At 36.5% G+C, this 22,920-nt stretch overlaps 2 protein-coding genes and 1 long non-coding RNA gene across 3 annotated transcripts; 2 read left to right on the top strand and 1 right to left on the bottom strand.

The window, feature by feature from the left end:
- Nucleotides 1-867: 867 nt before the first annotated feature.
- LOC121782655 (protein indeterminate-domain 12-like) lies at nucleotides 868-3,431 on the bottom strand. The gene is made up of 4 exons (XM_042180600.1): nucleotides 3,278-3,431; nucleotides 2,760-3,165; nucleotides 2,288-2,684; nucleotides 868-1,767 (listed from the first exon to the last, which is right to left on the bottom strand). The coding sequence occupies exons 2-4, from the start codon at nucleotides 2,935-2,937 to the stop codon at nucleotides 1,041-1,043; spliced, it is 1,302 nt and encodes a 433-aa protein (XP_042036534.1). The 5' UTR covers nucleotides 2,938-3,165; nucleotides 3,278-3,431; the 3' UTR covers nucleotides 868-1,040.
- Nucleotides 3,432-17,681: 14,250 nt separating this feature from the next.
- Nucleotides 17,682-20,135, top strand: LOC121781631. The gene is made up of 7 exons (XM_042179354.1): nucleotides 17,682-18,347; nucleotides 18,427-18,459; nucleotides 18,551-18,580; nucleotides 18,687-18,797; nucleotides 18,874-18,921; nucleotides 19,412-19,552; nucleotides 20,116-20,135. Exons 1-7 carry the CDS (start codon nucleotides 18,062-18,064, stop codon nucleotides 20,133-20,135), a joined length of 669 nt encoding a protein of 222 aa, XP_042035288.1. The 5' UTR covers nucleotides 17,682-18,061.
- LOC121782050 lies at nucleotides 20,135-21,188 on the top strand. Its single transcript, XR_006046237.1, has 3 exons — nucleotides 20,135-20,662; nucleotides 20,771-20,815; nucleotides 20,898-21,188. It is a non-coding gene; the product is annotated as an uncharacterized LOC121782050 (long non-coding RNA).
- The last annotated feature ends 1,732 nt before the right edge of the window (nucleotides 21,189-22,920 follow it).

The raw sequence follows: 22,920 nt of genomic DNA, 5'->3' as shown, positions 1-22,920 counted from the left end.
AAATAAAAAATGAAATTGAATGAATAGTAATTTAAGAGACCGTAAATGGACGGATAAGAGATGGAGGGTTGCAGGTTCCGTCCCTTAATTAAGAGATGAAGTGAAAAAGCATAGTGTGGCCTAAGAATAGTAATTTAAGAGACGATTAAAGGACGGATAAGATACAGCGTTGCAGATGGCATAATTGAATAGTGAACAGTGAATAGTGAAATTCAACTCATACGAAAGAACACATGTGACCATGATTTTAATACACGTACGGTTATGTACTATTCCACGCCTAATAAAATCATTATGATTGTTAGATAATACTGTGGCTTCTCTGTGACGTGCCCGTGCTATCAAAAAATAAAATTAATTAAACAAAAAATTAATTTTATAATTTTTGTTTACATGCTTATATATGATGTAAATTAATGTACTTATCATTATAACAAATGAGTCTGCCTATCTCGTTTTGTCGACTATTATAAGGTTTAAATTTTGCTATTATTATTAGTTAATAAATAAACCTTTCTTGAAACTCTTCATATAATGCATTAACTTGTATAAATTACTATTATTATTATTATTATTATTATTATTATTATTATTATTATTATTATTATTATTATTATTATTATTATTATTATTATTATTATTATTATTATTATTATTATTATTATTATTATTATTATTATCTTCTATGCATCATATACAAATCAAATGATGATTAAACTTGTTTTTTATGCATCATATACAAATCAAAGAATGATTAAACCTTTTTTTATGTAAATACTAAAATACTAGTACATCCGAACACTCTATATTAAAAATAAATTTCAAGAACCAAAAATGTATATCCGATCGAAACAAGACATATTCATGTAAACAAAACAAGAACATATAAAATTTGCAATAAAGAAAGATGTTTAATTAGCTCTTCTTAAGAGTTAACTTCAAATTCGATCAAACTAACACAACAACATAGACCAACCAAAAATCCCTCAAAAAATAGCTAGGGACACATAAAAAAAGAAGATAGAAATTCAAATCATAGATCAACTTTGCCATGGTGCTTGGTTTTGATGATCAAACGAAGAAGACGAACTACCCATTTGATCAAGCCCAGCCATATTGCTAAAATCCCTATGCGGAAACGCCCTCAACCCTAAAAAATCCCTTGTCTTCCCATCCTCGCCGCCTCGTCCGCCACCGCCACCCTCCTTCCTCAACCCCATAAGATTCCCATCTTGTTGAAAGCTCTCCACATTCCTCTTGGCATTGAACATCCCATTGAAACTATCCTCAAACCCTTGAAACCCACTCGTCGACGGCATGACCATATTCTCGTACGCGCCCAGCCCGTGCACAAACTCGTCACGTGGGGGCAAGACAGCTGTCGAAGCCGCGGACGTGTTGGCAAAAATTCCTTGTCCATTAGGTTGGCCCACGAAGATATTCTGGTCCTCGTGGTCCGACCCATGGTAGGGCATTTTCCCGCCCTGACCGCTCATAGTGACTCCCATCTGCGCCGCCTTTTGGAGCAGGGTTGTCGCTGACATCAACGACGGCCCTGTAGCAGAGAAGGCGGCTGGGCTAGGGTTTTGAGAGAAGGGGTCGGGTGGGGAGAGCCACGGCGGGAGGGTGAAATTTAGGGTTTCTTGCTTGAGTTGGAGAAAATTAGGGTTTTGGAAGGGGTGGATAGGGCCTGTTTGGGGGATGGCTCTGGAGCTCTCTTCGGCTAAGGCGTCGCAAAAGGCCCGGTGCGTGATGAAACTGTCGCGCCTGTGAAGAATACAAACAATGCAAACAAACAAGGCGCTAAACAACAAAGGGAACAAAACGAGAGCAAGAGAGAGATAATAGCAATTCACTCTCTCTAAATAGTAATGTTACTGTGCAGTCATTATAATTTCTCTCCAAAACATAAATAAAACAACTCTGCTTGCTCTCTTGCTTCTTGTTTTCTCTCTCTAGCTTTCTTCCACACACAACACGCACTGATGCAACAAATTAGTTAACCACTTTGTGTCTCCGCCATCATTTCTTAGCTCAAAATCAACAGATAGTGTACTCGACATAAAACAAATTACTATTCTCAATGTAACAACATTGCTTTTGCACCAAAAAAGTCGCTGAGGGTTAGTTTTGCTCTACCCTACCCTATTCTATCCTCCACCCAACCCACCCCACCCTAAAAAAAAATTGATTTACGTGTAAAAATATTATGAAGCGGTAGAGCGGTTAATGTCTAAGATTAATAAGAAAACTCAAATTCTAAAATAGAATTAAAGTAAGAGATTACCTAGAAAAGAGGGTACCGCAATCGCATCGGTACTCACGAGTGCCGCATATCTTGGAGTGGGCCTTCCAGTCGGATTGGACCGCGTAGCGCTTGGAGCATTTCTCACACTTCCACTTCTTCTCCCCGTGCTTGCGAAAGAAGTGCTTCTTGATGCCCGTGAGATCCCCTAGCGCCCGAGCCGGGTCATGGTGGACACAGCTCGGCTCGGGGCAAATGTACACCTTTTTCACCACCTCCTTGTTGCTCCTCTGCTTCAGCTTCCAAGGCAAGTTGTGGCCCCGCCGGTGCAGCTGCAGGTTCTGGTCCCGCTGGAAACCCTTGTTGCAGATCTCGCACACGAACCGGTTCGTCGCCATCAGCGCCGCGGGTGACAGCGCCACCACCTCTGCCTCCGGATCTGTAATTCAATTCAATTTATTTAATTTCTATAAATAGAAAAATTAGAAAAAAAATGAAGAGGGATTAATTGTACCTGGATTGCCAGGTAGGTTTCTTCTTTTTTTTGGAGGAGGAGGCTGTGAAGGGTTGTACATATGCTGCTGTGGGATTGTACCTCCATTTGAGCTAGAATTGATGCTTGCCTCATTTGAAATCGCCGAAGTTAAATTCGATAAAGAATCATCAACTCCTCCTCCCATGCCTTGTAACATAATTTTCTATTTCTTGTATTTTTTTTATATAGCTATCTTTTGATAAGTCAAGAAAGTTCAGCTTTTCTTTTGGAAAATATTAAAGAAAACCCTAAATTGGGGAAAAAAGGTTTACAAAAAAGTGAAGATATGATGGAACCTATTGCAAAAAGGTCAACACAAAAGCTTCATCACTGCAAATCCATGTCTCCTATTCTTCTTCTTCTTCTTCGATTCGATTCGAAAACCCTAAAATTAGACCACCAAAAATTGATTAATAAACATTATATATATGTTTGTGTGTGTGTAAGTATGTGTTACACACATATCAAATGATAGAAAAAGGCAAAAAAAATAGTACTATGAAATTGAGTTTCCACTGCTAGAGCTCCAAAAATCCTATAGCTTTTACAATAAAAACATCGCCTGTGGCTGAGAAAACCAACAAGAATCGATAGAAGCCATACATATGAAAACAGTAGAGAGAGAGAGAGGGATGTGGATGAGAAGGTATATATCTTTTCTTTCTTCTATAAAAAAAAAGCCAATTAAGACAGCAGGCAATTCTTACGTTTCACTTTGTCTTTTCCTTTGTTTTCTTTTACCACATTCAATAATTGCAGTTTCTATGAAATTAACTAAAAATGTGTTGAATTAATTACTGAGCAGAATAATAGTTGCTGGTTCTTACAGTGAAAATGAATATTCAGTGGCTTTTGACTGTACCTTTTTCCAGTAATAATTGAGGAATTGGTTCACATGATTTGGTGCTATAACAAATTAGGAATTTATGTTATCAAAGTAGGATTACATAAAATAATTAATTAGTCCAAATAGGAGCTAGCTGGGACATTTATTCACGGAAAGGTGCAAGAAATATTCTTTCCTACTCAACTATCGATGAAACCACTAAAAATCAAATTAATTCCTGCATGTGTACACACACACTATACATTAGCTGATGAATAATAAGTGTGATAAATATTAAATGAATATTTTAAAACAATTTGCAATAAATATATGTAAAAAAGATTCTCTAAGATGGAATAATTAATATACCATCCTATAAAAATAGACACTTTTCCATTTTAATCTATCCCATAAATATTCACTTTTATTTTTACTAATTATTTTTCTCTAAAGAGGTAGGGTCATTATTCACTGATAATATTATATATATTTTTTAATTTCTCTCATATTTTAATATTGTCCTAAAAGTATTTATTTTTATGAAATAGATAGATTAACTAAAATATTATTAAAAATAAAAACAAAAAGACCATACTGTTGAGATATAAAGTGGATCGAACCACACAGGAAAATAGTTAGGAATAGATGAAATAAAACATAACTAGCGGAAAAAGTTGCTAGAGTAAAAAATAAAAATAAAGAACTACTTCTTCATCCCAATGTAGTTGAAACATTTTTTTGGGTACAAAAATAATAAAATCAAGACGTTAAAAGTTAAGCATAAGAGAGTAAAGTATGAGAAAAATGGATGAAGTATATTTTTAGCCTCTAAACTTTGCTATAATATTATTTGCAGTCTCTATTATTCAAAAATACGGTTACACAGAATAATTAGGACTTTTGCACTTTTTAAGAATTTTTGGATACAATGCCTTTCTGCTGGATATTTTGTCAAATTTCTTTTACTTTATATCGCCTCTCTACTTTATTTTTTATTCTATTAAATAATGATAATTCTGTGATTTTCTCTTATCTGCTTCTTTTTCAATAATAAAATCCGCTTGTTTGGATTAATTTTTGTACTTGTACGCAATTGTTCTTTTAAATGACCCATGGACAATGAAAAAAATAATACTAATACATTATTTAACTTAGATAGATATCACACTTCTTTTTAATTTGTTTCATAAAATATGTCACATTTTCTTTTTTTTTTAGGAAAAAAGTTCTCTTTCACATTGGCATACTCCCCTCGTCCCACTTTAAGTATAACATTTTTTGTACGGCACAAGATTTATGCAGTGTTGTTTAGTGAATTAAGTAGAGAGTGATGTTTCTATTTTAAGAAATGTGTCATTTAGAGTGAGACACCCAAAAGGGAAAATATGTCACTTAGAATGAGACAGATGAAGTATAAAAATAAATTTTTCTCTCTCCACTTAACTCACAAAACAAGGTATCTTAAAATCTCGAGTTGCCACATAAGTGTGACATCTACTTGGGACAGAGGGAGTAATATATTCACCAAATAAATCCTTATATGTCATACAATTTTTTTTATACAAATGATTTAATCTGAAAAATAAAGAACAGAGGATATATATAATAATTCAAGGACTGAAAATATAGTTCTTTCAAATAAAAACTATGTCACTTCCAATATATACGAGCTAGAGTTGAGGCTTAGGCCATCCACAACGCTGTCTCTATACCGTCTCTTAAACCGTCTCTTAACTACTATTTGAGCACTATTTGAGGGCCCCACTGTCCTTTTTTCCTCCATCTCTTAACTAAGAGACGGAACCTGCAACGCTCCGTCTCTTAACCGTCTCTATACCGTCTCTTAATTACTATTCATTCAATTTAATTTATAATTTTTTTGGGTTTATCTTTTTAAGATAAATTTAAAGAAAACCGCATTTAATTATCTCACATAATTAGATAATAAACCAAGCTACAAATCTAATAAAATTGAAAAAGGTTTCATCTTTTCTTTAAAGTTGGAAGTGCAGCTGAGAAGAAACTGGGACCATAAATTGAGCAGTGGGAAGCATATAGAACACCGTGAAAAGATCGGAATTTTATTATTATAAACTGGAATATGGAGGATTACATTGTAATCTTTATCTTGTTTCTTAATCCCTATCAATGCTTTGACCCATTTTTCCCAGAAGCCCCCATTTCTAGCTGACTCCAAACCTTCAAGAATGATCTTTGAAACGCAAGTGAGAGAGTGGTTACTGAGTGAAAGCAATTGATAGGCAACAGAGGTGAAGTGACACAGAGCTATTAACTTTCAAATTTTTTTTGCTTGAAAAGGATACAAACATAAATAAAGGGACAATGAGAGTGGTGGGGGTTCCAACTGGCATTTCAGAACACAAACCCATTATACATAATCATTATTATGGTTTCCAATAGAGAAATTAATTACCAAATCTATAAATAAATGCATTTGATTTTTTTTTAATTTATATTTTCCTCTGTTGTGGAAAAATAGAATGACAGCTGCGTTTGAGGCATCATTATTTTCATTCATTAAAGTGAAAGTACAAATAAAATTCGGTGGGAAAAACTCCTTACTCCGCATTTATGAAGTATATTTGCCTGCTCCTTTAATGCTAAGAATAATTCTTTATATTTTGGGTTTTAAAAAAACTAAAATGTTGAGAGAAAAGTGTGTAGGGAAAAAGAGGGGCACCTCCTAAAATTGCCTTTAAAGGAGTATAAAGAATTGTCAAATATCGCGAATCAAAATAAAAAAATAAGGAAAATTATTGAATTTCAATAATTTGACAAACTAGGACTAGTTAGTTTCACAAGTAAAAATAATTAGTTGAATAGTGGGGTGGGGCACAACACTGTAGTGTGTTTTTGTTGTTGTAGTCTTGTAGAGAGTCTCCAATGAGTGAGAGAGAGCCGTTGGTTTTTGGCATTTCAAAATTCAAAAGGGTGGGGGCCGCCCGCTCCAATGTGTTGGACGAAAATGTCCTCCAAATTAATTACTTCAACATGTAAATGTACAAAAAGGAAATATGATTATATAATTGAAATTTCATGTTTTAATGGTGTACTTATTAATAGTATATTGTTCATAAGTAGTGGAGTACTTAATTAATTATTACGAGAATTCCCAGATTCGGACATGAAAAGGTACAAAAAGGAAATACTAGTATTAAATAATTGAAAATTTTCATGTTTAATGGTGTACTTATTATAGTATGTTGTTTAAAAGTAATATATGAAGGATAAATTTCTTGTACGCCTTGGATTTTAATAGATTTACCGAAAAAGAGTGATGATGTATAAGAGCATCTACATCCGTGCTCTTGCTAACGAGCACAGATGTTGCCCCGGACCCACTTTTACTCCCTGCTCATAGGCAAGAGCACAACACTCACATCCGTGCTTTTCCGCAAGGACAAGCTCAAGGGTCTCCACCATTCTATTATTCAATTTAAATAAAAACATTTCCACAATATTAAAATACATTAAAAATAACCGGAATAATATTACAAATTACAAAAAAATAAAAAATTACATAATTTAAATCCTAAAAATTAAAAATTACATAATTAATGAGAGAGGAAGATGTAGATATAAGCTGTATAAAAATATGAATGAGACATGATTTGATGTGAAAAATGGATGATGAATGTGTGTATTTATAGATGATTTTGGGGATAATAAAAAAATTCAGAAAAATGGTAAAAAACGCCAGATTTTTTGGGATTCTGAAAATATATATTTTTAATTTTTGGTATTATTTTTTATTTAAAAAAATAATTGAATTTCCAACGGAAATGCCGTTAGCCAATCAGAATGCGCCACGTTAGCTGATCGCAGGCACGGACGTGCTTGATGCATCGGAGAGTGCCGCGCCATCGGCAAGAGCGCAGCCGCGGACAGCGGTGCCGTACCGCTGACACGGACGGACGGACAACATCCTACTCACCACTGCGGATGCTTTAAGTGTACAACTGACTACACATAAAAAAATTCGTATAAAGTTTTGACTTCGATATTTTGCAGTCAATGGAAAAGTGTAGTAGTAGTATTTAAAATACGTGGTACTTCACTATCAGAAAACTGAACTCTGATGTTAACTTTACAAGATGCCTCATGCCTTCAATTTTCAAAACTAATAGAGCATTGTTTTAAGTTTTAACATTTTGTATAGATATATTTTGGTGAATCGAGGTAAAATTTTAGTAACATTTTAACAGTAGTAAAATTTTAAAAATCGTATTAACACTATAATATAACTCTCTTAATAAATACCACTAACTAATTTTTTTATGTAGAAAAGGGTTACTAATTTCTTGTTTAAACTTATGGACTCTTAGTACAATATTATTATGATAATAATAATAGTATAATAATAATAATAATAATAATAATAATTATTATTATTGCACTAGTGGGCGCGAATGGGAGCACGTTGAATAACGTATTTAATTATATAATTTTTTTATTTAATTATGTATGTTTTTTATAAATAAAATGGTTGTATTTTCTCCATATTCATGTTGAAATTTTAATTCCGTAAAATTGCATATTTGTGAATTTGTGAATTTTGATTATTGGGATGTCCGTCAGGATGTCCTTGGGGATGTCCGCTATTGTGGAGTGGGATGTCCTTATGATGTGGCAGTGCTGTGGGATGTCCATATGACGTGGCACGAGGTGTTTTGGGATGTCCGTCGGGATGTCCGCCGTGACATCCGTCCGTATTGTGGATGCTCTAATGTGTGGGCAATAATTGATATTAGAGTTAGTTAGTTAGTTAGATGTAAGCCTATATAAGGCATAGCTTGGTGTAGTTTGCAAACAACAATTCACAATGTAGTCAATAAAGTTTTTCGATTCTCTCCATCTCTTCTTCTTCCCATGCAACAGAAACCGGTAGTTTTCCTCTGTAAATATGTAAATATGTTCTTCATCTCCTTCCATGGAGTTCTATCATTTCTTCATCCATCTCTTCACATTTCACCTCTGATTTTCACTATGATCGGTTTGATAAAACTTGATATGGTATCATAGCAAAAATCTCCCGCTGCGTGCTTCATCTCCGCCGCATCCGACTTTGACGGAGTTCTTCAAATTTTTTTGGATCCGCAATTTCTTCTCACCATTTTTTTTGTTTTTCTCACCGATTGAATTCGGTTCTTATCTTCTCAAATCACTGATTGAATTCGGTTGTTTTTTCTCCATCGCCGATTGAATTCGGCTTTCTTTCAGTTTTTCTCAAGTGAATCTCTGTGTTCACGATTTGTTTCGGAAGTGAATCTCCGTGTTCACGATCTATTTCATTTTTTTCTCTCTTCTCAAGTGAATCTCCGTGTCACGATATATTTCTTCTCATTTTGAATCGGTTCAATCATTCTCTCTTCGGCGTTTGATTTCAGCCGATCTATTTTTTTTCCTCCGATTGTATCGGATATTTCCGAAGTTTGATTCGGTTCTGTGGAGATTAGGATGTGGTGTTGTTCAAGTCAAGTAGAGTGAAGTTCACGTCCAGTAAAGTGAAGTTGCAATAGAGTGAAGTTGCCAATGCTGTAGAGTGAAGTTCAAGTCCAATAGAATAAAGTTGTAGAAGAGTGAAGTTGCCAATGCAGTAGAGTGAAGTTGCTAATGCTGTAGAGTGAAGTTCAAGTCCATCCATGAAGATCAAGTTCAAGTTCAGTTTGTCATTGAATCTGTTTCAGAATATTATTTTACCATTTACGAAATATCATTTTATCATGTTTTGTTTGTTGTTTTGTTGTCAATATGGTAGCAATTGTCTTGCTTCCATCTTGAGGGGAGCTATTAGAGTTAGTTAGTTAGTTAGTTAGTTAGTTAGATGTAAGTCTATATAAGGCATAACTTGGTGTAGTTTGAAAACAACAATTCACAATGTAGTCAATAAAGTTTTTCGATTCTCTCTATCTCTTCTTCTTCCCATGCAACAGAAACCGGTAGTTTTCCTCTGTAAATATGTAAATATGTTCTTCATCTCCTTCCATGGAGTTCTATCATTTCTTCATCCATCTCTTCACATTTCACCTCTGATTTGATAAAACTTGACATGGTATCATAGCAAAAATCTCCCGCTGCATGCTTCATCTCCGCCGCATCCGACTTCGACGGAGTTCTTCAAATTTTTTTTTTGGATCCGCAATTTCTTCTCACCGTTTTTTTTGTTTTTCTCACCGATTGAATTCGGTTCTTATCTTCTCAAATCACTGATTGAATTCGGTTGTTTTTTCTCCATCGCCGATTGAATTCGGCTTTCTTTCAGTTTTTCTCAAGTGAATCTCTGTGTTCACGATTTGTTTCGGAAGTGAATCTCCGTGTTCACGATCTATTTCGTTTTTTTCTCTCTTCTCAAGTGAATCTCCGTGTTCACGATATATTTCTTCTCATTTTGAATCGGTTCAATCATTCTCTCTTCGGCGTTTGATTTCAGCCGATCTATTTTTTTTTATCCGATTGTATCGGATATTTCCGAAGTTTGATTCGGTTCTGTGGAGATTAGGATATGGTGTTGTTCAAGTCAAGTAGAGTGAAGTTCACGTCCAGTAAAGTGAAGTTGCAATAGAGTGAAGTTGCCAATGCTGTAGAGTGAAGTTGCCAATGCAGTAGAGTGAAGTTGCTAATGCTGTAGAGTGAAGTTCAAGTCCATGCATGAAGATCAAATTCAAGTTCAGTTTGTCATTGAATCTGTTTCAGAATATCATTTTACCATTTACGAAATATCATTTTATCATGTTTTGTTTGTTGTTTTGTTGTCAATATGGTAGCAATTGTCTTGCTTCCATCTTGAGGAGGGCTATTAGAGTTAGTTAGTTAGTTAGTTAGATGTAAGCCTATATAAGGCATAGCATGGTGTAGTTTGAAAACAACAATTCACAATGTAGTCAATAAAGTTTTTCGTTTCTCTCCATCTCTTCTTCTTCCCATGCAACAGAAACCGGTAGTTTTCCTCTGTAAATATGTAAATATGTTCTTCATCTCCTTCCATGGAGTTCTATCATTTCTTCATCCATCTCTTCACATTTCACCTCTGATTTTCACCATGATCGGTTTGATAAACTTGACATGGTATCATAGCAAAAATCTTCCGCTGCGTGCTTCATCTCCGCCGCATCCGACTTCGACGGAGTTCTTCAAATTTTTTTGGATCCGCAATTTCGTCTCACCGTTTTTTTTGTTTTTCTCACCGATTGAATTCGGTTCTTACCTTCTCAAATCACTGATTGAATTCGGTTGTTTTTTCTCCATTGTCGATTGAATTCGGCTTTCTTTCAGTTTTTCTCAAGTGAATCTCTGTGTTCACGATTTGTTTCGGAAGTGAATCTCCGTGTTCAAGATCTATTTCGTTTTTTCTCTCTTCTCAAGTGAATCTCCGTGTTCACGATATATTTCTTCTCATTTTGAATCGGTTCAATCTTTCTCTCTTCGGCTTTTGATTTCAGCTGATCTATTTTTTTCTTCTCCGATTGTATCGGATATTTCTGAGGTTTGATTCGGTTCTGTGGAGATTAGGATGTGGTGTTGTTCAAGTCAAGTAGAGTGAAGTTCACGTCCAGTAAAGTGAAGTTGCAATAGAGTGAAGTTGCCAATGTTGTAGAGTGAAGTTCAAGTCCAATAGAATGAAGTTTCAGAAGAGTGAAGTAGCCAATGCAGTAGAGTGAAGTTGCTAATGCTGTAGAGTGAAGTTCAAGTCCATGCATGAAGATCAAGTTCAAGTTCAGTTTGTCATTGAATCTGTTTCAGAATATCATTTTACCATTTATGAAATATCATTTTATCATGTTTTGTTTGTTGTTTTGTTGTCAAGATGGTAGCAATTGTCTTGCTTCCATCTTGAAGGGGGCTATTAGAGTTAGCTAGTTAGTTAGTTAGAGGAGTTAGTTAGTTAGTTAGATGTAAGCCTATATAAGGCATAGCTTGGTGTAGTATGAAAACAACAATTCACAATGTAGTCAATAAAGTTTTTCGATTCTCTCCATCTCTTCTTCTTCTTCCCATGCAACAGAAACCGGTAGTTTTCCTCTGTAAATATGTTCTTCATCTCCTTCCATGGAGTTCTATCATTTCTTCATCCATCTCTTCACATTTCACCTCTGATTTTCACCATGATCGGTTTGATAAAACTTGACAATTGATCTAGTTAATAGTTATGTTGTGGCCGGCAAAAGTAAATAATTTGTTATTTCAAGAAATCGATGAATTGTTAATTTAATTATGTATTTGCACGTACACTTATGTGGACTAATTTATGTTGGTAAAGTTTAAATACCAGTATTAGACAGATTAGTTTCGAGTTCAATTTGATCATTAAGTAATCAAAATCGATATTCATATACTTTGGCTCATTTTAATTTCATTACATAAAAAGCTTTATGGAACATAAGAAATAAGAATAGACGTTGGGCATCATCCATTCTTTCACTTTTCTAATTTCACCGTTCAAAAAGGGTCCTATTAATAAAAATACACTAACAAATTTTCTAATAATACATTCTTAGTCTAAATTGTACTAACAACACATAGAATTAATTAATGAATATGTATTGGTCTAATAATAAAGTAGTTAATCTTTGATTCGAATTCGAATCCTATGTAATACAACCTTAAATTTACGCTCATTTAACAATAGAAAAACATAGAATTAAACTGCACGAAGCACATATATTTAGACGCATAGAACTTGCAGTCGCTTGTCTTTTGCCATTTAATTATTTAGACACTCTTATTTTCTATATACACTTTTTTTTCTTTTTTATTGTACAACATAATTTGATTGGTGTATCAGACTTCCAATTTGGTCAACACAATGTCTTCTTCCTAAGTGAAAAATACTACCAATATATTAAGATTGTGAAGTATCTAAAGTCTAAACCAAGAATATCAACAAAACAAATTAAATGCTATGTACATACAAGAATAAGACAATTAAGATTAGAAACGCTTCATTGATTACATAAAAATATAGTACTAGTATAATTTATTTCTTTCCCCATGTGTAGCAAAAAAATTATAATGTTCGAAGAAAATCAACATCATGGATTTTTTTTTAATATAGATTTTATTTTTATGGAATATAAGGAGTAAAAGTATTAGTGTAATGATTGATTAATAAACTAATTTCATTTCTTTTTAGTACACTGAGAGTCGATAAAAAATGGACAGACATTTACTGTTATTGAATGTAGCAACTGCCAACTAGCAACAGCAATGGTTCCTGTCACAATAATAAAAATGTAATGCCTGCATCCCAACAGATTCCTTGGAACAATTACTTTATATTCCGTCCGTCCGCGAATAGTAGTCCCGTTTTTCTATTTTAGTCCGTCCGCGAATAGGAGTCCCGTTTACTTTTATCATAAATGGTAATAAGGTCTCACCTTCCACTAACTCACCCCACTCACATTTAATTTAAAATTAATATATACAAGTGGTACCTCCATTCCATTAATTTTTTTTCCATTAACTTTTCTTAACATTTCTTAAAATCCGTGGCGCCAAGAAATGAAACTCATGGCGGACGGAGGGTGTACCACTTATAATTCAATGTTCAAATTTGTTATTGCCAAACATGTAGTAGTACTAATAAATATGTGAAATAGTAAAATGAGATATTATTTTAAGGACGGATGAAGAATAAGATTATAAGAGATCTAATTTTGTGAAAGAAATTTCAGTTTTCATAATAGCAGGGGTAAGAGCATCTGTAACGCAAGGGGCCGGGCCGCATCTCGCGAGTCCCGGCCCGTCCCGAGCGTTGCACGGAGGAGAGTCATGGCCCAGGCCCGTCCCGGGGCCGCGTTCCCGGCCTGTCGCGCGTCCCGCGTCCCGGCCTGGGACGGCGTTGCACGGTGACGGGCCGCAACTGTAGAGTCCCGGCCCAGCGTTACACGCTCCTCGGGCAGGGCCGCAACCAATTTTTTTTTTTTTTAAATTCGACAATTTTTTCTATAAATACTACTCCATTTTCATACACATTCAACTTCATATTCAACTTCAAATCTCTTCCTAGAATTCGAAAAAATGCATCCACGTCAAAGAATATTCGAAGATCAAATGTCCCGGTCGTTAGCAGAGGCGCTACCGGCAATCCAAGAAGAAATCAACAACGAAGTTGAACGCTACCAAGCTGTTATTCAAGCTTGGAACGAACAACAAACCCGGGTACCACGTACCCGGATGTATATTCACCGAGACCGTGAACAAGCTGCCTTGAGGCTTTTCACGGATTATTTCTCTAGAGATCCGCGATGGAGTGATCAGATGTTCCGTCGCCGGTTCCGGATGCGGAGGCCGTTGTTCCTACGCATTGTCAACGCATTTGTAGCTCGTGACCCGTATTTCTGCCAAACTACCGATGCTGTGGGCCGGGAAAGTATATCGACGTTGCAGAAATGCACGTCTGCCATTCGTCAACTCGCTTACGGAACTACATCAGATATGTTCGATGAGTATCTCCATGTAAGTGAGCCTACTGGCCGGGAGTCCCTCGCTAGATTCTGTCGGGCAGTCGTCGAAGCATTCAAGGATACGTACTTGCGAAAGCCAACGACCGACGACGTTAGGAAGTTGGTCGACATGCACAAGCGGGCCCACGGCTCCCCGGGGATGCTTGGAAGCATCGACTGTATGCACTGGCAGTGGAAGAATTGTCCAACGGCTTGGAGAGGACAATACACTAGCGGGCACAAGGGCACACATCCCACGATTGTGTTGGAGGCCGTTGCCGATTGCAGATTGTGGATCTGGCATGCCTACTTTGGTGTCGCGGGGTCCAACAACGACCTCAATGTGTTGAACGAGTCTCCATTGTTCAACGACTTGTGTGCTGGGCGAGCACCGAACGTAGAGTTCACGGCCAACCACCGTCGGTATAGTATGAGGTACTATCTGGCAGACGGGATCTACCCTCGATGGCCCGTGTTCGTGAAGACAATCACAGCTCCGACAACCGATCGGAGGGCAATGTTTGCCCAAAGGCAAGAGGTGGCTCGGAAAGATGTCGAGCGTGCATTCGGAGTCCTCCAAGCGCGGTGGGCTATCGTGAAGGGAGCGGCCCGTGGTTGGCAGCGGTCAAACATCGCCGACACAATGTATGCATGTATCATAATGCATAACATGATCGTTGAGGACGAGCAAGATAACGTCACTTTGTGGAGCGACGATCCGCTCGCCAGCACCGGGAGCAACTACGTTGTCACCGAGCCGCCCGTGCAGGGCCTTCCTCACGACATCCGCAATGTCATGGCCCGTTCAGCTGCGATGCGCCAAGAGGAACAACACACTCGCCTCCAAGCCGATCTAATCGAAGAAATTTGGACTCGCACCAATGTTTTCCAGAATTGACGTTATGTTTTTTTGTATTTCAGTATTCGATGAAATTAAATTTTCCGTGTTATAAATTTCCAGCGTTTTTTATTTTACGAGTTAAATAGGTTGGAGTTGTGAATAGTGTCATTTATTAGTTGCGGCCCGGGCCGCAACCTGCAGGGTTACAGCAGTTGGGGCCTGGGCCGCAACTGTAGAGGAATGATGACTTGGAGGGGACTTGGGACCGGAAATGGGGACGGGGTTAATGATGCCCTAAGCCATCCTGTGACAATCATCATCGGAATTGCAGGTCTATTACTACTATAATATACTCCTACTTTCCTTTGGGAAAATATACGATCTGACATACTCTCTAGGTTTCTATATGTTCATTGGTATGCTCTCTAAATTTATGTTGTACCTATTTTAAATTCTAGTTTGCATAAGTCCAACTATCCAATGATACTAGACAGATAGAAAAAAATAATAATAATAAAAAATGATTCTCACTTTATTAGGGAAAAAAAATTTAATTAGAAAATTTTAATTTTAAGGGGCAATCAAAATAGAATTAGTTTCTATTTTTAAAGGACGGAGAGTGTAGGAATAAATATTTGTTTTACCAAGTTTTAAAGTTAATACATATTTTGGTCATGAATTAAAATTTTGGGTATTGATTTTTTACTTTTATTGAAATAATCGAATAATCTCCCGGCCACGGCAGCCTCAAAACGCCGTGCACGAGCACGAGGACAACTCCGATCATCGAGGAAATCCGATGGCAAATCTATGATCGGCGAGGACGAATTATATCCAGGCGGCGGAGAGGCAGAAGAAGAAAAGTAGGCAGTGGGGGCGGCTGAGGAGGGCTAGGAGGAAGATGATTATGGTCAGAACGACGTAGTTTCGGAGAAAATAACGGAGGTTTTGGGTGACGCGGTAGGTCGATTCGGAGAGGGAGACGGGAGGCCTAAGGGCGGAGAGGTCAAGGAACTGCGGCCACGGCCGGAGCTGGTGGTGCCATTTTCTCTTATGATTGAAACTCAATGTCATTTTAGAAAGCATTAACCATATTAATTAGAGGGAACATCATTTTTGGTCTACGAACTTTGCCAAAGTATCATTTTAGGTCCGTGAACTTTGAAAATATCATTTTAGGTCCGTGAACTTTGAGTTAATATCATTTGAGGTACCTTTTACTATTTCTAAGTTTTTTTGGACAAAAATACCCTCAATACCTTAAAGTTTATATATTTTTATTAAATTTATCATATACTCATATTTTTTTATAAATATCTTTACAATATATTTTTGACAAAATTTCTAAATATAATTTAACCTTAAATATTATCACTTAAAAAATTGCTTCTTCAATTTTTTTATAATAATTTTTTTAAAATTGAATAAAGAACTTTTCTTTAATAATAAAAAATTGAATAAGATCTTTTCTTGAATGTCACAAAATTAAATGATAATATTGAAGGTCAAATTATATTTAGAAAATTTGTCAAAAATATATTGTAAAGATATTTATAAAAAGATCTTTATTCAATTTTTTATTATTAAAGAAAAGTTCTTTATTCAATTTAAAAAAAATTAATATAAAAAATTGAAGAAGCAATTTTACTTGCATGTCACAAAATTAAGTGATAATATTTAAAGTCAAATTATATTTAGAAAATTGTTCAAAAATATATTGTAAAGATATTTATAAAATATGAGTATATGATAAATTTATTAAAAATATATACACTTTAAGGTATTGAGGGTATTTTCGTCCAAAAAAACTTGGAAATAGTAAAAAGTACCTCAAATGATACTAAGTCAAAGTTCACGGACCTAAAATGATATTTTCAAAGTTTACGGACCTAAAATGATACTTTGGCAAAGTTCGTGGACAAAAAATGATGTTCCCTCTATTAATTATAATGTTGAATGCATGTATGAGGTTATTTGTTTAAATAAACTATATTCTAATCTTAATATGAGTCAAATGTATGTACATTGAATTTGAATCTGCTAATCTTTATTACAATATGTATATGTACATTGAAATAATTTTTAAACTTACTATAATATTTTTGTTCTATATAATATGCTCATTATATAATAAAATTACTCTTCGCAACTTTTTTACATAAATTATTTACTAAATTCATAATTTTGTACATCACAACTTTATTTTAATAAAAGTAACTATTTTGATCAAATGTAGTAATATTGTATATATTTATTGTTGAATACATTTACAATTTTAGACCCATATAAGGGTCATATAATGATATTGTTTATAATTTACATTTAAAATTAATATTTTAAAATTAGTTTAGTCCGTGCATAGCACGGGAGTAATACCTAATGTTATTAAAGCATAACTTCAATTCAAAATTTCAAAACTAAGAAGAGGAAATTCTAAATACTATTAAAAACAAAAGTACAGAGAAGGTTAATAAAGTAATTTTAATTTGTCCACTAACTACCATTAATATATTAGTTTATAATTATAACCTTGAATAACCGTAATATGATCATTTCTCAGAAATCAACTATCAGCATTGACTAATTGACTTCAACTATAAAAAAAGAGACTACAATCGTTGACTTAGTGTGTCCACAATGAATAATTCCACCCATTAAAAATGACAGCCACAATGGAAAATAATGTACCACTAATTTGGAAAATAAACGGTTTGCTATATAATTAGAGACTGTGTTAGTGTGAGCTAACAAATATTGATTGGCCATATTAGTGAATCACATTATATATCCAGCCATGATCATCATCACCACTTCATATCTCTTGATTCTATCACTCCTCCATTGTGCTGATGCAAAGGAGTGCAGTCCTTCAGCCTGCGGCGATATTCGCAATATCAGCATCCCTTTCAGCCCAGCCACTGCGGCAGTTCCATATATGAACTAACATGCCAACACAATGTCCCGTTACGTTCGTCTATCTAAACTCTATCAAATACTATGTCAAGCACATCAACTATGATTCCTCCACCATTAGGCTGGCTGATGCGTCCATAACCAATGATACAATCTGCTCTTTCCCTATCACTTCCCTCCAGATTCTACAAATTAGCCGATCGTTCTTCTTCTCCATACTATATTCTTGATCCCTTTGATGAATTACTGTCAGTTAACTTTATTAGTTGATAAATTCTTCCACTTTACAGATATTACTGCCTGTAATTTATCAATTGCCAGATTTAGATATGTATATGTTGGGTTCATGTTCATCATACCCTCAGAGATACCACATATGTGTAAGATAGATCTAATAGTCTTGACATCGTGGTTGGGTTTAGAGGATTTGACGAATGTTTCACTTTCACAAATCCACCAATCTCTCTTGTATGGTTTTGAACTCAACTTCTGTGATGATTGCAATGAAAAATCCACAACATCGGGTAAGAAAGCTATTCTTGTTAATGAAAATATATGATTTCATCACTGCTCATCTTTGCTTTCTGATTCCGTAAAATGCAGGGAAACTCATACAGCACTTTTCAGGACCTAAGTGTAAGGATTTGTACTTTGAATTCTAACAACATATTTTACATATAACTGCCTGTCTTCATAATTAATGATTACTAGTATAATTTACATGCAGGCAATGTCCTTATTCCTCTTGCCATTCTAGGTGCCTACATGAGTACTTTTTTTTGTTTTCTTTCTTTATTCAATCAAGAATCATTAATAGTGGTTATAAGATTACAAGAGATCTAATCTTGTCAAAGAAATTCCAGTTTTCATAATTGCAGGGGTAAGCCTTCTTGTGATGATCATCATCGGAATTGCAGGTGTTCTAGCACTATCATTTACTCCTACTTCGCTTTTGGAAAATATACTACAATACAGTAAGAATCTTCAATTTCATTTCTCTTTTTTCGTCTCTCTTAATCTCTCAAATGTTCCCTTTTTTTTGATTCGCAGGCTACTACGATCAGACTATGCTAGCAGCTAATCACATTGTATTCATTGGTACGCTCTTTAAATTTAAGTTGTAGATACTATGTTAAATTCTAGAGTAAAGATCAATTTTGGTCCTAAACATGTGACCAAAATATGAACTTGGTCCAAAATATTCACTTTTTGAAAAACATGTCCATAACAAAGGAAAATGTCGCCGAAGTAGTCATTTTATTACGGTTCCGTAAAAACTAACGATCAACGCTAATTGCATAATGTCATGACCGTTAGTTTTTTATGGAACCGTTAAAAAAGGATCGCTTCGACAAGAATTTCATTTGTTATAGACCTGTTTTTTTTAAAGTGAATATTTTAGACCAAATTCATATTCTGGTCATATGATTAGGATCAAAATTGACCTTTAATTTAAATTCTAATTTATATAAGTCCATCTACTTATCTACCCAATGCAACATAGTTTAGTGAGATGACTTTGATCATTTCAACATTGTTATTCTTGTTTTATTAATTATATATTGAGTTTGTCTATGTATACATGCAGCATTTTTCGCGGGTTGTTTGGCAGTTATAGGTAAGCTCAGCATCCACAACGGTGGACGGACGGCGTCCGTCTGTCCGTGCCGCTGGCAAGGACGAGCTCCGCCGCTACTGCGCTCTTGCCGCTGGCACGGACGTGCTCTTAGCTAAGAGCACGTCCGTGCCAACGGAAAGAGCACGAGGAGTCGACGTGGCATGCTCTGATTGACCCGTTGATTTATCATTTTTTTATTAATTTTTTTAAAATCGAAAAAATCTGAAAAATTCAAAATTAATAAAAAAATATTTTCCCACTTCCTAATAAAATATATCCATTTTTTCAACACTTTTAATTTATTTTTTTCATTATTTTTACCCCAAAATTCATACTTTCATCTATAAATAGTCTCATTTCAAACACAAAAAAATGACATTATACCAAATAACTCTCTCAATCTCAAATTTTAGGATTTTAATTATGTAATTTTTAATTTTTAGGAGTCTAATTATGTAATTTTAAATTTTTAGTATTTTAATTATGTAATTTTTAATTTTTAGGATTTTAATTATGTTGTTTTTATTTTATTTGTCGTTTGTAATATTATTTAGATTTTTTTAATGAATTTTAATATTATGGAAATATTTTTTTAATTGAATTTTAAATTGAATTGTGCTCGTCCTTGCGGAAGAGCACAACTGTGGGTGTTGTGCTCTTGCCAGAGAGCACAGCTGTGAGTGTTGTGCTCTAGGCAGAGAGCAGACATAAAAAGTGGGTCCGGGCCCACAACCGTGCTCGCTGGCAAGAGCACGGTTGTGGATGCTCTAATATATAAATGTCTAACAATGGATAAGATTAGGGGTGGGGAATTATACCGAAATACTAGAATACCAGATTTACTGTAATGAAAAAATATCGAAAATATCAATTTTTCAGTATACCGTAGTTTTTGGTACGGTAACGGTATTAGATTTCCTACACGGTATGGTAACGGTATAAAAAACTACCTTACCGAAAGAAAAGAATATATCGAATTTCAGTATACCAAAAAAATTCGGTACGGTATCGGTATAGTATTTTGTTATACCGTAACTTTCAGTACGGTATACGGTATGACACTCACGGTACGGTATAACGTACCGAACCAACCCTAGATAAGATAAGATTGTTAATTTTGTCCCCCCGTAGTTTGTTTGACCGCAGGACTAAAACCCCTTCTCAAAATAATCATCGGAGTTGGAGGTGTATCACCACTCTACTTTATTACCATCTACAACTGTAAGAATCTATAAATTCATTTCTCTTTAAGTAGGACCAAATCTATTATCGCTCCTTACACGCTTTAATTCTATTTTTTCCTTTTCCATATATATGGTGTAATTCTAGGGGACACTTATATAGTGGATGACCCTACGTACCTTGTGGTACCTGGTAAGTTGAATCACCATTTAAATATTATAATTTGCATAATTTTTTTTGGCTTTTTCTTAATTCATTCGTGTTCATTTTCCAGCCATCATTACTGCGGTCATCATCTGGGCACCAAGGATAATCAGTTGTCCTTTCGTATTCTGGTTTTTGATCTACAAATTTCGGAGAAGGCGTTTGTCCTCATTCGAGGGAGTAGAGTCATTCCTACAAAGTGACAACAAACTCGTACCAATAAGGTATTCCTAGTCGGACATAAAGAAGATGACTAAGAGCATCCGCAATGGGCGGACGATGGCACGCCCGATGGCGCGCATCGTCCGCACCCATTGCGGGTGCGTGCCATAGGGCGCGGACGATAGTCGCTACCTATACTTCGGTCGCAGAGGATAGCGCGGACGATGGCCATCGTCCGCGCCATCATCCGCCCCATTGTGGCTGTCGCGAACGATGGCCGCGGACGATCCCCATTGTGGAGGTCACGGACGATCGACTCGGACGATGGCACGCGGTTTTGATTTTCTATTTAAATCTCGTTTCTCATTCAGTTGTGCATACGAACATATCGACTATCTCTTTACATATTCTCTCTCTACATCCAACCAAAATGAATCTCGGCGACGACACCAATAGTTGTAGTTCGTCTGAATCCGGTGGTTCGCTTGACGAAGCATTAGATGCAGCCGTTGAAGAGGCCATGGCGGCATGCTATGCGCAAATGCAGCGCGAGAAGGAGGCGGCGGCGGCAACGGCGGCTGAGCAAGTCCATTGGCCTATTCGACATAGGTCGTATGTCCGACGCGACCACCAGGAAGCTCACAGACGTCTGGTTGAAGACTATTTTGCCGATCAACCGCGATGGGGCCCGACTGTTTTCCGCCGCCGGTTTAGAATGTCGAGGTACCTTTTTCTCAGCATTGTTCGTACATTGTCTTCATGTGATGAATACTTCACGTTTCGGGAGGACGACATCGGGAAACCCGGCCTTACACCATTGCAAAAGTGCACGACTGCTATTCGTCAGTTGGCATACGGCACCACGGCGGACCTTTTTGACGAGAACCTCCACTGTGGGGAGACTACAGGCCGCGAGTGTCTGAAGAGCTTTTGTCGGGGGATAGTAGAGGCCTATGGCGACACATATTTGCGCAAGCCGACAACCACTGATTGCCAGGGTCTGATGCAGATGCATGAGAGGGCGCACGGGTTTCCCGGGATGCTCGGGAGCATCGACTGTATGCACTGGGAATGGAAGAATTGTCCGACGGCGTGGAAAGGCCAATTCACAAGTGGATACAAGGGCAGCCACCCGACGATGATCCTCGAAGCCGTCGCTGACCATCGGCTCTAGATCTGGCATGCTTACTTCGGCGTAGCAGGGTCGAACAACGACATCAACGTCCTCAACTCGTCCACCCTCTTCACCGACCAATGTAACGGCAACGGCCCGGCCATCGAGTTCATTGCCAACAGACGCCAATACCATATGGGGTACTACTTGGCCGATGACATCTACCCACGATGGCCAGTTTTCCTAAAGACGGTCAGCTGTCCAATTGGTGAGAAGAGGGTTTTATTTGCTCAAAAGCAGGAGGCGGCGCGGAAGGATGTCGAGCGGGCATTTGGGGTGCTCCAATCACGGTGGGCAATTATGAAAGGACCGGCTCGTTTCTGGTACAAGGAAGTCATCGCCGATGTCATATATGCGTGCATAATCATGCACAACATGATAGTCGAGAGTGAAGGCGGAAGCATCACCGACTGGAATGAAGACGACCGTGCATCTAGCTCTTCCGGCACATTGACCGACACACCCGATAGAGGGTTACCATTAGGCTTCGAAGAGGTTCTATCTAGACAGGCCTCAATGCGCAACCAACAGGAGCATGCGCAGCTCATGAGTGACATGATTGAAGAAGTGTGGGCTCGTAACCGCCGTCGCTGAGTTTGCGTTTTTTTTAATTCGCATTGTAATGTATTAATTTTTATTAAATGAAATGAAGTTTATGAAATTCGTATTTTAATGTATTATTTTTTTAAAATTCGTATGGATTTTGTAAATATTAAAAAAATGATGATGTGGCGCGCTATAGGGCGCACCTTAGGGC

Source organism: Salvia splendens, chromosome 20, assembly GCF_004379255.2.
Source record: "Salvia splendens isolate huo1 chromosome 20, SspV2, whole genome shotgun sequence".
In the NCBI taxonomy this organism is placed as follows: domain Eukaryota; kingdom Viridiplantae; phylum Streptophyta; class Magnoliopsida; order Lamiales; family Lamiaceae; genus Salvia; species Salvia splendens.
Note: the sequence above shows the minus strand (reverse complement) of the source record. Positions and strands in the feature narration are given on the sequence as shown.